Below are 15,835 nucleotides of genomic sequence, written 5' to 3' on the forward strand. Positions count from 1 at the left end.
AAGGCCACACCTTCAGATGGTGCCACTCCCTGATCCAAGGATATACAAACCATCACAGGTAGGAAGTGCATGTTTTGCATGGCTGCTCATCCTACCTCTCTAGTCTTGGAATTCTTGACCAAGAGAAAACAGATCAAGAACTATAAGGTGATCAGAATGTTGCATAGGCATTTATTGTGGTCACTTGGACCAGAAACGTCTTTCCTCTGGGAATTCAGGAGACTAAATCTTACTATTTCCTGAACTGTAATTGGACCTGGTGTGCCTAGAAGGTCACAGGAAAGGTACCTGAAGACCATGCAGAGAGGAAGGCAGTCCTTGGCACTTCCTTGGGGAGGAAATAACAGGAAGGAACTTTCATGTTCATTGCTACAAGTCCAATCAAAAGTAACAGCCGAGGAAGCATCACTGTCTTCAGCTTAATGGAAACTTTAAAAAAAGGTTTATGGCTTGTGCTATATATTAAACCTTTAGATACAAGAGTCATTTCAGATTAGTAGTGTTCTAGTTGCCATAAAATTGGAAGTAATCAGATGACAGAAGAAAACTATGAATCTGATCTCCCGCACTCTACCTTTGAGAGTTTTTGTTTCAGTTATCCACAGCCAGAATATAGCTATGTCTGATTTAATTTATTTTCAGAGCTTTCTACAGACTTTGTTCAAATGTCTCACCTTGACTGTAGTTGCACTAAGTTTTCTCTGGTGTAGCCCACTCTTGGTGTGTGAGGCCATGGTCAAGTGATCTAAGGCTGAAGAATGCAGAACACTCAGGGAACCATCCATTTCCCAGATGCCAACAGAGATCCTGGGTTTGTAGATCTGCAGTGGAGCCAGTTAGGAATTTGCCTTTTTAAAGAAAGGCCTGGTTGCTGCTGATGCTGCAGGTGCCTGAGACAGGCAAGTCTGAACTAGGGGAAAAACAAGCTGTGGTCTGAGTGTGCTATTCATCATGTTGGCAAGCAGCCAGACTTGTTTCCACATTATTCAATAGATGCTTCTACATATGGATGCTTTTACACATGTCACAATTCAAGTTGTAACAAAGAACATAAAATATTTATTGCCGGGCCCATAATCAATGGGAAAAAATTTCTTCTGAGTCTTGGATTTCTGAGGCACACTGCCTTCTTCTAGAATTGTTAGCCGGAATATGTATGCCCCATGCACTTCCAAGGCTATACATTGTGGCTTCATTAGAAAAACTCAAAGATAGCCTGAGAAGTAACTTTTCTCCATAATTCATTAGGGTTTTCTCAGTCAAAAAGAAATTAATAGAGCAATTACTATTAGATGAAAGCTTAAGAGACTTATTTATTTTTAAAAAATGAACCTAGAAGGTATTCTTTTTCTTGAAAGAGTTTCTCTGGAATTTACCAGGGTTTGTTTGTTTGTTTTGGGGGGGTGTTGTTTGTTTGATTTGGTTTGGTTTGGTTTTGGTTTTGGTTGTTTCGGAGGGTTGGCATTTCTTTTTGTTCTGTGACAATGGAGAGAGACCCTAGAAACTGTTAATTAAATTAGATATATTATGGGATAGAATCAAATCCTAACAATAACTTTAATGTAACAACTTTCTGGAGAATTTCAGAATCAATACCATGAGCCCTACTAAGACACAAATGACCTAGGTTGGGTAAGGCCCACAGCTTACATGAGGGTTAATGATGCTTTACCCGATATATTTGCATATCTAGGAAATCCCACATAATTCTACTTTGAAACTTATGAAAAGTGTTTATACCAACAAGGGTGTATATTTTCCTGGATGTGTGTCTTTTTTTTGGCGTGTGCTTATGTTGGTCATATCATTAAATCTTATTGGAAGGATTTCCTGAAATGTTAGTATTGGATCTTAGGAAACGAGAATACATGAATTAAATAGTTTATATATATTCACACACACATATATACATACATATATATATATATACACACACACATATATATATGTATATTCAAAAGATTATAATCAGAAATTTAAATTCTCTATTGCAGAAAAAGTTAGCTGCTATGCCTGACCATACAGATGTTTCTCTAAGTCCAGAGGAGCGGGTCCGCGCCCTAAGCAAACTTGGTTGTAATATCTCCATTAATGAAGATATCACCCCACGCCGTTACTTCAGGTCCGGAGTGGAAATGGAAAGGATGGCATCTGTGTATTTGGAAGAAGGAAACCTTGAAAATGCCTTTGTTCTTTATAACAAATTTATAACGTAAGTCTCCTAACTGAAAGTTTGTTTCCTCTAATGTTATAAAAAGTGTATTATGTAGGATGGCTATATTTTGCATACATTTGTTTGCATAAATGCATGCATACCACAGCATACATGTTGAGTTTAGCAAACAACCTCAGGTGTTGGTTCTTGCCTTCTACCTTATTTGAAACAAGGTCTCAGTTTTTTGGTGTTGCTGTTTATTGTGTGGCATTGTTCCTGAGGAGACAGGAATATTTAATCACCCCAGACAAGGAACTGACAACAAACTAAAGAAAGAAAACCACTAAAATCCAACTTGGCAAACCAATGAATTTTATTGGGGTCATTTACAGGAGTACAGGTGAACGGTTACATACAGGAGCAAAAATGATCCAAAGACAGCTACAGTACTAAAAACCCATCCCGGCATTCCAGCTTATGAAACTGGAAATCTGAAGCACACAGCACAACTTGCTGGCAGCTCAATAGGTTGGAATCTGTCTCTTTCAGGTGGTCTAGGCCTCTTCTCGGTAGCTCAGCTTGTCTGAGAGTGTCTCTCAGCAGTTCTGGCTGCTTAAATAATGCCTGAGAAAGGAGAGGCCTAATGAATCTGGTCAGTTTTAGGGACTTCCGGACTTCCTGAACTCTTCAAGTTGTTTATTTCCTGAGTTTAAGGAGATTCCAGGAAGGATGATAGATTTTACCTCCCCTTAGAATAATAACCTGTGTCTTAGCAAACATCCCTCCAAAACAGAGAGGTTTCACTCAGGCGTAGTTGCTGTACAACATTACTGATTACTGAAATATGCTTGTTTCCAGATTTTACAAGAGTTCAGGAGATTTAAACATAGCTCTTCAATGCTTTACTGTTGGAGCCATCTTTCTAGTATTCATGCTGCGCCACCCCCCCCCCACCCACGCCCACCCCCCGCTTTCCTTGTTTGGACAAAGGGTTTCATGTAGCCTATACTGGAAAACACTGTGTACCTGGGGAAGGATGAAGTTAAATTCCTGGTCCTCCTGCCTCTCCAGAATCTTCAGCACTACAAGTGCATGCCAGTGTGTGTGGCAAAGCCTTTGACTTTTAAAAATTCCAAATACATGACATACGTGTTTTTCTGTAATTTTTTATTTTATTTATGATTACAGTAGTTCAGGTGTAGGTGGTTATTCTGAAAACATTCAAATGAAATGAATAAAATATTTTTAAAAACCACTTTTAGTGATTCCATCAAGAACCAAGAGGAAGAATTTAAGTATTATTTAATTTCTAAGGTAATAGCTTGAAAGATTAACTTGGAAATCTAGAGAATGGGTGACTGCCTTCATCTTACCTGGGATAAATCAACTGTTAGCAGGAAGTTGAAAAATAAATAAGGAACTAAGGATGGCCTACCACAGTCTATGACCAAAATTCTCTAAAGGCTTTATAGTTTCCGAATTGTATTTTCGATGGGTCATATATTTTCCACCTTCTGGTCCAGTTTTGTGTAAGGTTCTGGACACCCTCCACATGAACGCTAAGGGCCACTTCCTCCTTTGGGTCAGTGAAATCTTCAGAGGGTTTGAATTCTCTTGTCCTATTAGCTGAGTGAGATTTCTTACTTCACTTACTTTCCCAGGGCCTGAAACAACAAATGAGGCCTTATGGGAGAAAATCTCTGAGAACACTTCAGTTCTGAGGGTCTGTGATTTTCCTGTTAAGTCTTTGGCAGCTAACTGCTTTCTTTTAGCTTCGGTAAGCCTTGGCTGCCACATGTCAGAAATGGAAGTTGTGCTTGTGTTTAAGTGTGACCTATAACCCTATCATCAGGTAAAATAAAATGAATATGTCTGTGTGGTTGAAAGCATCAGAATCAGTAGTTGTAAGCTACTCGTATGAAATGATCTACACCCCACCATGATCTATTAAGAAAATGCTAGTAATTCACTTTGTGAATCTATATTGATCACTTATTCTGGGTTGATATCATTCTTCATACCAGGGATACATTATAGAATAAGGAAGAGAAACGTGTGCCCCTGCAGAATTGCTATCTTCACTTTCCCTGGGAGCACTGCATCTGTTTTGCATGTTAAATGGAAGTCATTTTTCCACCACATCCTGGAGCAAAAAGACTCAGCAGAGGGGAAGAGTGCCATGGAAAATGACTTCCACTTAACACGTCCACTAGTGATTCCATTGCTATGACTCTTAGCTGTGAATCTTCAGTTACAAGTTTTTATAAACACTGGATAGTGATGCTGACTCATGGGTGGTTGTTTGAGTCTTTTTAGGGATCAAAGGGATTTATACTCATTGTTCCAAAATTTTGCACATAACTAAGACAATGCCCTGGGGAGGGAGGGTTCGAGTACCCAGGACCCAAGAAAGACTAGAGTATGAAGGGAGTATGTAGTATGTAGAAATGCTGACCTTAACCCTTCTCTTAGTTTGCTTTCTGTTTCTGTGATAAAGGCCATAACCAAAAATAACTTAAGGAGGAAAGGGTTATTATTTCAGTAGTTCAATAACAGACAATCATGAAGGGAAGTCGAGACAAGAACTCAGGGTAGAATCCTAGATGCAGAAACTGAAGCAGAAGCCATGGAGGAACCTGGCTTACTATGCGTATTCCTCATGGCTTGCTCAGCTTGCTTTCTTATACAATTTAGGACCACCTGCCTAGGAATAGCACCACCCATAGTGGACTAGACCTTCCCACAGGGATCATTAATCAAGTAAAAGTCCCACAGAGTTGCCTACAGGCCAATCCAAAGGAGGCATTTTCTCAATTGAGCTTGTGTCAAATGGACAAAACACTAGCCAGCACAACTAAATGAAGAACATTTTGTTTAGTGAAAGTATTTATTTACCCTGAATAATAATCATACCCACCTTTAGAGAAAGGGTGGATGTAAAGACCATATTTAAATAAAAAGTTTTGAGTGAATTTTTTTTTTAAAAGAATGCTTGTTAGAAAGTCACTAAATTTTTGCTCTCACAGAATGCTAAAGGTCCATTTTCTTGCTCTAGGTTATTTGTAGAAAAACTTCCCAGCCACCGAGATTACCAGCAGTGTGCAGTTCCAGAGAAGCAGGATATCATGAAGGTACACTGGACTGATTTACCACCGTGAGATCAAATGATTTGCCCTGACCTCTGGAAAGTATAAGCACAAGAACCCCATTCCAACAAACAGTACACTTCGATCTCTCCCTAAGATGTTTAATGATTATAACTGTGCATTCAAGGTTTCTAATTGATATTAGAAAAATAAAAAGATGAGAGAGAGAGAGAGAGAGAGAGAGAGAGAGAGAGAGAGAGAGAGAGAGAGAGATTGTGTTCCATCAACCTATGATGCGCAGAAGGAATTACCTTACAATTCCTCCCAGAGATTGAGAGACTGGTTGTTTTCCTGAGCTTGCTGAAACCAACCATGTTAGCTGCTTTTGATTACTCTCCACTGGATGGAATAACTATCTTAAAATCAGTGGGGATTTTTGAGGGACCCCCAAGTTTTAGCTACAGTCACATAGTATGCTCAATGATGCTTCAACTCCTGAACCCTATAGATGACAGTGGCCCCATTAACGGCTATTGTTTACTGACATTGTAACCATCTTCATTTGTGCAAGTTTATACTGTGACTTTTCACATGGTAACAAAGTCACTGAAATGTATGTTTGCTAGGACCTATCCCTGTTGTTAAGACCTATGTAACCATTTACTTCCAAGAAAGAAATTTTGGTGGGAGAGGGTGTGATTGGTCTCTATCCAGTTTCTTAGGTTTTCCTGACATTAAGAACCAATGAAGAAGTTGTCTGAGATCCCCGCTCCCTCAGCACTTGCTGGAGAAGTGAATTCAGCAGATCTGGGATTAGGACTTAGACTATGAGTTGTTTTAAAAGGTTCCTCAGCTGTTTTTTACATCCAACATCCCTACCCACCATATACACCTTAATACCCCTCATAACACCAATGTTAAGTGACTTACACATGCAATGTGAAATCCTATTGGTTTTACCTAAAACGCTTATCTAACTAGTGGAATAAATAGTGGTCATTTTTTTTTTATATGAACACACTTTTTTATATTTTTCTTCATTCCCAAAAGCTGTATTTTGGAATTCTAGATTTATTTTTCTGAGCGTTCCAGCTGTGTGTCTTTTTCAGCTGATGCTCTGAAGGGCTATCTACTGAGAAATCTCTCTAACTGGTATCTTTATATGTTTTTGAAAGAAACTGAAGGAGATTGCTTTCCCAAGGACAGATGAATTGAAAACGGACCTGCTAAGGAAATATAACATAGAATACCAAGAGTATTTGCAAAGTAAAGTAAGTTCAGTCGGCCCATTTATTTCTTCACTGTTTCCTGTAAGAATGTTTTTTTTTTAAAAAGATCGTTTGTATATGAGTTTTTGAAGCGTACATTTAAATTAAAAATTCAAGATGCGATGATGTAAAACTGATAAAAAATTTATGTGGGTGTTCGGGTGAAGCACATGCTTGAAGGATGCGGTGGTTTCGTTTCCTAAAACATCTAATAAAACAGCACATTAGGAAGGAGACTAAAGTGATTTAAATAGAGCTTCCGACCGACTCTTGCCAGTGTAACCTTGAGCCAGATGGCGGATACTTTTTTTTTTTCCAGATGAACGGAAGCTGCAGAAAGTAGGCAGAACAGAGTGTGATTTTCAATGTATATAATCATGTGGGACTTGGAAATGTGAATCTAGTTCCTAAATAGTACAGTCAACATTTCGTCAAGATAGAAGAGCTAACCATGTGCCTGAGGCATAATCAGAGTTCCAATGGATTTTTATTTCTGAGTTTTTATTACTTAGAGAAGAGAGACTCGAGGGCATTGAAAGGAGAGTTTTAGTAAATCTCTGGCAGTCTCAAACTCAGAATTCAAATCCTTATGTTATATGAGATTATTAGACATGTGTTGCTTTAAATGACATTTAATAACTCTATTAGTTCTTAATATAACCCAGCCAGGCCCCTAATTATTTGAGGGAAAATCCTATGGATATTTTTTATCAGCTTTAGCACAGTTACTGGGGGTGAGGGTTGGGGAATTAGACCTAATCAATTCTTCTATATGCTAGGCTGTTAATTCTCCAGGTGCATTCCCTATGAACTTGCTGTTTGGGTCTCACCCCGGTTATTTCTGCTCTATCAGTTTGTCCGCAGGGAGCATTTAACTCAGCCAAGTGCTCCTGGTCCATCACATCTGATGGTGACCTCCTGTTTTCTCCTCTCTGTCTCTCTCTCTCCTCCTGGTAACCTCTGACCCCCAGCCCAGTAACTGAAGCCCCGCCTACCTCTATTCTCCCCAGTAATTGGCTGTAGCCACTTTTATTTAACCAATAGCTTTCAACTGAGGAGCAAGGATTACACAACAAAGGCCCCTGTACGTGAGAATTCTCGCATCTGGGGGCAACCACGCCTTGGGCTACAGAATTTAACATTTGAATACACAGCCAGCACCAAACCAGGTCCCAACGGATTTGCTGCTTTGTCTCTTTGCTTTGGAGGTTGCTGGCTCTACCACCTCTTACTTCACATCGATCTCTCTACCTCCACAAACAGTCTCTGAGCGGGAAGCCTGGCTAGCATGAGGTGTTTTTAACTAATAATGTAGAGGAAATACAGGCGGTACTCCTTCGCAGGGTCTCTCTGGGGAGAGCAGATCAGACAGCTGTGCCATGTTCTACTTGGGGTAACACCAGTGGCCTCACTTATCCCGTGTAGAAATTTCTGGAGTGGAGTAACAGCAGCCAGTCCTAGGGGAGAGTTACAAACGTACCTGTAAGCTCTGACTGTGGGCAGCACCAGCATTCTATGATGCTTGCTAGAAATGTAGACTACATGTCAAATCAGGATTCTTAGTGCTGTTAACAAGGCCCAGAGTGATGCGTGCCTGTAAAGCACTGCTGTAAGCTGAGTCCCCTGAACTCCCCGCACCTTACAGTACCTTGCCACTAAGTTTTCTTTTTCAGCATCAGTTGGGGGAACTTACTACATTTTTATCTCTCTACTCTGATAATAGCCAGGTATTTTGTTAGCACTCGGGATGTTAATTCTTAATTTTTAACCCAACTTTTGGTTAATTCTCATAGAAGATATGTGAAACACTTTTGGGATTCTCTCTGATTCTCTGATTCCCCTCCACCATCATGTACCCCTAGAAGAGGCATGCTGTAGACAAATACAGAAAGGCTCTAGGGAGCCCCAAGCAAAAGAACGTCTTAGTATACAGCAGCCGCAGCCCGGGAAACTGCTGGGCAGCTCAGAATGTGACTACCGTGCCGTGCCTGAGAACCACATTGCTAAACTCATTTAGGCTCAGCTAGTCTGAGTTTCAAATGCAGTATCTGGCAAGCAGCTACCTGACTGTGCAGTGCCATTTAAGGGATGAAATGCCTTGCTCCAAGTGGTCTGAGGGGTCAGAAAAACAGGACACTGGTATTCTAGTATGTAGAAGCACTGGGGAATATAGACAGCATATCTGCTATGTAGTTCCTGGTGAAATGTGATTAATTGAGAAGCTGTGTTCTTCATCAAATTAGTGAATTTTTTTGCTGTAATGTTTTTCTGTTTAACTAAGAATATCTCTGTGTCTGTCTTTCTGTGCCTCTTTCTCTGTCTCTCTCTGTCTCTCTGTCTCTGTCTCTGTCTCTGTCTCTCTCTCTCTGTCTGTCTGTCAAAGGACTGAAACTATCTTTCAGTTTGATGTTTTTGGCTCAGAAAACTAACATTTTTTTTTCCTCCTGTCAACCGTCTTAGAACAAATATAAAGCCGAAATTCTCAAAAAGTTGGAACATCAGAGACTGATAGAGGCAGAGCGCCAGCGGATAGCTCAGATGCGCCAGCAGCAACTAGAGTCTGAACAGTTCCTGTTTTTTGAAGATCAACTCAAGAAGCAGGAGTTGGCTCGAGGCCAGATGCGAGGTCAGGACTCTCCAGTGCTGTCAGAGCAGACTGACGGAAGTGCGCTGTCCTGCTTTTCCACCCACCAGAACAACTCTCTGAGGAATGCATTTGCAGATCATCCTCATAAAAGTGATGGAAGCAATTTCGCTAACTACTCTCCTCCCGTGAACAGGGCCCTAAAGCCAGCGGCCACCCTGAGTGCTGTTCAGAGTAAGTGATGCCGGATGCAGGCACATCTGACCTTCACCTTTATATCTTTATATCTTTATATCTTTATATCTACCTTTAAAATCCAACCCACGTAACTTGCCTGATCGTAGAGCAGTCGTATTTTGATACTGAGTAGAGATTCTGAGTGAGGAGTCAGAGCATTTTTTTCCTTCGTCGTGTTTTACTCAAGGCATGCATCCAGCTTGAAGGGAAACACGGGAAAGGGAAAAAACTACTGAAACTTGGTTGCTAAGATACTTCAGTGTTTAGCATCAGCCTGAGAGGGTAGGGTCTCAGTCCCAGCGACAGCTAAGCTGTGAACAGTGGGGCTTTCCACAAGCACTTAGTGATGTCAAACACTGCCATATCGGCTCTATGAAGTTTCTCAAATCGAACAGGCAATTCTTTTTCATAGAGGCACCTATTGAAGAAATTCAGTAGGCAGCAGCCATTGCACATGTTACTTTACTCGTAATTGTTTAAAAAAAAAATAGTGCTTTGGTCTACTGCTGGATCAAAGAATGATAGAAGGTAACACATAGCAGACATGATAAGGGGTTTTCATCCTGTATCTTACGATGATGTGTCGATTGTGGCCTGTAGGCTCTTTGACATATTTGCAATGTGCACTGAGAAAACACATATATGTAAGAGTTGTTCCAGAGGTCAATTGTGTCATAGTGCTGACTTTCTATAAACTTTCTTATAAAATAATTTGTATATGATATGGACATGTCAGTTTGCCCTCCTTTTAATAGATGTTTACTTTCAAGAGGTTTGATTTAAAAAAAAATGGAAAGTGAAATGCCTAGTAGTTTCAGTGTTGAAATCTGTACTTTCGTTGCTCACTGAAATTCGAAAGGACAAGATCCGAGACTTGGTTTTAGTGTGTGTCTCTTTTCTGTTTTAGATTTGGTGGTTGAAGGACTGAGGTGTGTAGTTTTATCAAGAGATCTTTGCCATAAATTTCTGCTGCTGGCTGACTCTAACACAGTGAGAGGAATAGAGACCTGTGGGATCCTCTGTGGAAAACTGGTACGATCTTATTTCATCTCTCAATAGGTCCATTGAGTAGTACTGGCTTCCCTGTGATAGGAAGAGCAGTGTAGATGGGGGCTGGGCAGGGGTAAATATTATGAAGTTACTATTAACAACCTTAAACTACTGACATTATTCATGGATTTGGTATTCTAAAAAAAAAATGAGCTCTAAAATTTCAGAAACATTGTAAAACTCCTTAAACAAACTATTTAGAAAATGGTAAAATAGGAGGTAGGAGGCAAGATGTAAAGAATAGTACTCAACACATTAGAGGGCCCTGAGGCTGGAGAGAGGATGGTATTTTAGAAGGGTGGGAGGTCCCCAGGCCTGAAAGAGGACAGCAACTCACAACCCAGTGACCTAAATCTCTTTACTTCAGGACCCCTTCTTTTCCATACTTACCTTTTCCTCAAGGAGAACAATATGTTTCTTCTTACTAGATTCTAAAAGCTGTATCATTTTCATTTTGGAAGACACTGGAGACTCTTAGAGGAAAAGTCCTAATTCTTTCATAATTACATACAATTAATAAAAACAAGACATCAGCCCTGACAGCTCAGAGGCATACCTTCTAGTAGCATCAAGCGTTTGGGAAATTAGTCTGTCTCTCTAAAGAATGCTGGTCTTGCTGTGTGAAGACGTTTCCCATTGTAGGTCAAGTACGCAAAGAACTCATTTGTTAACTATGTATCAATTACCCATTGTTCACCCTGATACTAATTCCTTTCTACTTTCTATAGCAGCAATGGGATTCAAGACCCAAATAACAGATGGCCAAAACCTTTAGTAGAGTCAGTTTTTCTGCTTGGTTTTGGATTGTGAGAGAGTGTAGTGAGGTGGTAGTCCAAGGGGTGAGGTCTGCTGGCTGATGACATCCTGTCCAGATGTCTCTTCTCTCAGAGGCTTGTTACTTTTTGTTTTGTTTTGTTTTCTAGACACACAATGAATTCACCATTACTCATGTGGTTGTGCCAAAGCAGTCTGCTGGCCCAGACTATTGCGATGTGGAGAACGTAGAAGAATTATTCAATGTTCAGGATCAACATGGTCTCCTCACACTGGGATGGATCCATGTATGTTTGGCCCTTTGGGTTTTGGTTTTATTTTGTATGGTGTGTTGTTTTCTTCATACAGAAATTTGGGTGAATTTAAATAATTTCTTGTTTTTATATTTTCCCAGAGGTAGTAAGTATCATGATATCAAAGCAATTTATTCAATGCCAAGCTGTGTATAAATCTGTCACATTTGGGTTTGAAAGGGGTATTCTATACTTAATGTTTTTCACTCAGAATTAAGTAGGTCTTCCCCCTGATGGGCTTAGATCATCCAATGGATTAGATTTATTGTTAGCCAAATTCTTTTTTTATAGGTTTTTTTTTAAGATTTATATATTTATTATATGTAAGTACACTGTAGCTGTCTTCAGACACTCCAGAAGAGGGTGCCAGATCTCATTACGGATGGTTGTGAGCCACCATGTGGTTGCTGGGATTTGAACTCAGGACCTTCGGAAGAGCAGTCAGTGCTCTTAACCGCTGAGCCATCTCTCCAAGTCCCCTTAGACGAATTCTTAACTGTGAAATACTCTCCTTTTCTTTGCTGTGAGTCTAAATTAGATTATAAACCTCTTTCTGATGGCATTTCTTTTAAACAATGTTTGTGTGTATCAAAGGGGGTCCAACACCTGACAGTGCCACGCCCTGCAGAGCAGAAGTCTGTTCATAAAATGGCTGGGGACTTTCACAAATGGCTAAGGCTAAAATATTGGGTTCTGACATCTTCCAGGTCACTGTAGATGTGAAACTGGGCTTATACATCAAAGAGACATAAGTTTTCTAAGTGTCAGTTCTGCTAAGAGTTCATGATTGGAACATTGGCAAGCTAGGTTAACTGTGATGGCAGCTTCGCCCTCCACAAAGCGGGAACCATAATTGTGGGGACCCATAACTTCATGTGATGCTCAGGGTTAAACATCTTGGCTTGACTGACTCTTGAGACTTCTAGAAGTCACTGTGCTGTTTGTCTCTGTCATCTCCTTGTCTGTAGAAAGGGGGTAGAGATAATGACAGCACAGACCTTAGTGAGAACTCTGTCATAATTCATGGGAGGTCATTCGTTTCCTGCCTAGTACTTTATTCCTTTGTAATAGATGGCATTTACTGCTGCTGTCACCACCAGCATCACCATCAGCACCACCACCACCACCACCACCACTACCATCACTACCATCACCACCACCACCACCAGCAGCAACAGTAGCACCTCGCCACCAGTACCATCACCACCACCGTTACCACCATCACCACCACCACCACCATTTTCCTTGGCAATGGGTATGCCATGCTCCATGGGAGAGATGTTCTCACGAGCATAGAAACAGTTCTTAGATGCAGAAATGAAGGGTTCCGATGCTTGCATGGGCACATTCAGTCTGAAATAAAGTGATGGGCAGAGTAACTTTCCTATTGACAACCTACTTGCTGCCTCCACAGCACCGTGGCTCCTTAGAGCATACCTTTCATTCTGCCATGACATAGAAAGCTCTGTTTTACTCAGAGAAGGCATCTGTGGCAGAGGAGAGGCTGCCAAGTCCTCTTGTTCATTCCTCTATGAAATCTTTGCATCTTGACAATGAGCCTACTGGGCATATGGCTCTATGGCAAGGCGCATGTTTAGTCTAGACAGGATTTTGTTTAGATTCTCCTCTTTCTCTTTGTGCATTTTCAGTGGCTGAGCCTAACAGGTCTCAAACACCTTTAACAACTTGGAGACCCCCTCCTCCTGTTTATAAGGATGAAGAGCCATAGACAGTCTCAGGAGTGTGCTGTGTTTAGTTCTAAAAGAATACAAGAGAGTCCAAGATCCCGGCTTTCTGATCTCAGCAGCCAAGTTACTTCATTTCCCAAGTCTGAAGATCCTTGAATGTGGTCTGAGATAGTCAGATTTTTAGCTCCTTAGATTAATTGGGGATCTATTTAAAGCTTCTCACTAGTGACGATAACTCACTCTTTCCCACAAGGAAAACACATACACTCCTTGGAACTTTGTCTCTAAGTCAGAGTTATTCCAAACCAACAAGAGTATGGTAGAAAAAGAATTCTGTCGGCTCCCCCAACTCATTTTTATTTGTGTGTTGTTATTATTATTAATTGATTATTATGATCATCATCATCATCATTGGTGGTGTAATGTGTGCAGGTGCCAAGGCACGCATGTGCAAGTCAGAGGACACATTCCAGGGAATCAGTTCCCTCCCCCCACCATAGGCTTCAGGGATCTAAGCCAGGCCATTAGATTTCATGGCAAGCGCTTTTGCCCACTGAGCCATCCTGCCAGCCCTCACTGAAACATGTTTTTTTATGTGTGTTTGCTTAGTGAGAGTTGCAGGAGAAGTTTTGAGCAAAGTCCAGCCTTCCCTAACAAGACCGTCGTCTTTTCCATTTGCAGACACACCCCACGCAAACGGCATTCCTGTCCAGTGTGGATCTCCACACTCACTGCTCCTACCAGCTTATGTTGCCGGAGGCCATTGCCATTGTGTGTTCCCCAAAGCATAAAGAGTAAGTGGGAAGAGAAAACTCCCCTCAGTCCACCGGGCCATGGTACTTGGATCTGAGGCACTTGTCTGCAACATTCTAACTCTCCCCAATCAAGAAGTTCAGCCATTTGCTCTTGTGTTACACATCTTTTAAGACAGCACTGGCTTTTCATTGTCTGGAAGACCTCGGTTTACAAAGTAATTATAATCGTAAGAATCAGATGAACGTTTCCTGAGGCTGAGTCTACCTGAGCATTAACCACTGTGATCCCAGCCTCTTCCTCCTTCCCCCTTACCTGTCTTGGATTGATGCGAAGAAGACAGTAGATGATAGTTTCTGTGATGTGTTGATTGTAGTGTCTGACACTGCCACACACCTGGTGGTTGACATAAAGAACACTGACATTATTACAGGAATTAAAACTGTCGGCTCGGGTGGAGGACACAGGTGTGGCCTCCCGTATGAGGTCCCAGCAGTTCAGCTGCCTGTACCTTCCAGGTCCTCTAGGCACTTGGAGATTAATGTTTCTAACATTCCTTGTGAGAGCCGTGGGGCAGTTCCTAGTGTGTGTCTTCTTTCTCTTTCCTGTTGGAGGGAGGTCCGTGTTTGTGTCTTCCCGGATGGTCCTTAACTTTGTGCTTCTTTTCTACCTCTTATTTAGCACCGGCATTTTCAGGCTCACCAACGCTGGCATGCTTGAGGTTTCTACTTGTAAAAAGAAGGGCTTCCATCCTCACACCAAGGACCCCAAGCTGTTTAGTGTGAGTAGACATCATGGATGATCATTGTTGTATATAATTATTATCATCATCATCGATGATCATTATTATTGAGACAGGGACTTTCTATGTAGCCTTGGAACTCACTGTACAGACCACACTGCCCTCAAATTCAGAGAGACCCACCTGCCTCTGCCTCCTCAGAGCTATGATTAAAGGTAGGCTGTACCTTGCCTGGATCACCAGCAGCGATTATCTCCATGATGTGGAATAGGAATCTTCCGTGTGAATAGGCAGCACAAATTATTCTCATAGATGTTTATGTTATGTCGATCCTAACCAAATTCAGCAATAGTGATAAAATTTAGGGAAAAAAGTGAAGCGATGTATATACGTTCCCGAGAGAAAACCACACAGTAAACATTATTATGTAACACTGTTGTTGTTTTTTGTTTCCTTTTCTAGATATGCAGCCATGTGTTAGTAAAGGACATAAAAACAACTGTGTTGGATCTGAGGTGACATGCTCTAACTGCAAGCTCATCTGTACCAGATACTGGCCATGGACGTGTGCGACTGCCGAATTTCTTATGATGTTTTCAGAAGTGACTGATATTTTATATTTATATATTTTAGACCAAAACTTTGATATTTATTGTTCTTGCACATTTTGAAGTTTCCTTTTTTTTTTTTGGGTTGCTGTGTCTCAAACGAGGCCACGTGGTGTTCAGTCTATACCTATTAATATACCCAAGTGATGCCATCAGAAATAAATTGTGCTGCAAATAACAAGATGTCCGGTTGTCACATTTTATTCATTTAATTAACTTATTTGATTATTTTTACATGTTTGACTGTTTTACCTGCATGTCTATGTGTGTACCACATGCATGCCTGGTGCCAGCAAAGGTCAGAAGAGGGATCTGGATCCCCTGGGACCTGAGTCACAGCCAACACCAGGTGTAAGCTACCATGTGGGTACTAGGAGTGGAGGCCAGGTCTTCTGCAAGAACAACAAGTATTCTTAATCACAGATCCAATTCTCCAGCCCTAATATGTCTGGTATTAAAAAATACACAAAAACCCAACCAACCAACCAAACAAACAAACAAACAAAAAACAAATAAACCTTTGTAGTTCCCATTCTGATAGGCAAAGGAACTGTTCAAGTCTTTAGCTGTCCATGGAAGTAACTACATTTTTGGGAC

At 41.0% G+C, this 15,835-nt stretch overlaps 1 protein-coding gene across 7 annotated transcripts in view; it reads left to right on the plus strand.

Moving 5' to 3' along the window:
• Positions 1-15,421, plus strand: part of Stambpl1 (STAM binding protein like 1) — a 45,621-nt gene extending 30,200 nt beyond the window's left edge. For 6 of the 7 annotated variants that reach the window (XM_029472566.1, XM_029472567.1, XM_029472568.1 and 3 more), the window contains exons 3-11: positions 1,995-2,212; positions 5,211-5,286; positions 6,417-6,512; positions 8,970-9,327; positions 10,238-10,362; positions 11,304-11,441; positions 13,817-13,929; positions 14,570-14,669; positions 15,093-15,421. In XM_029472566.1, coding sequence (XP_029328426.1) covers positions 1,995-2,212; positions 5,211-5,286; positions 6,417-6,512; positions 8,970-9,327; positions 10,238-10,362; positions 11,304-11,441; positions 13,817-13,929; positions 14,570-14,669; positions 15,093-15,149 — 1,281 coding nt within the window. In that variant the 3' untranslated portion in view covers positions 15,150-15,421. Of the gene's footprint in view, positions 1-1,994; positions 2,213-5,210; positions 5,287-6,416; positions 6,513-7,622; positions 7,803-8,969; positions 9,328-10,237; positions 10,363-11,303; positions 11,442-13,816; positions 13,930-14,569; positions 14,670-15,092 lie in introns of those variants that run through there. The other variant, XM_029472569.1, reaches the window with a different exon arrangement.
• The last annotated feature ends 414 nt before the right edge of the window (positions 15,422-15,835 follow it).

The sequence above is a fragment of the Mus caroli genome, chromosome 19 (genome assembly GCF_900094665.2).
Source record: "Mus caroli chromosome 19, CAROLI_EIJ_v1.1, whole genome shotgun sequence".
In the NCBI taxonomy this organism is placed as follows: Eukaryota; Metazoa; Chordata; class Mammalia; order Rodentia; family Muridae; genus Mus; species Mus caroli.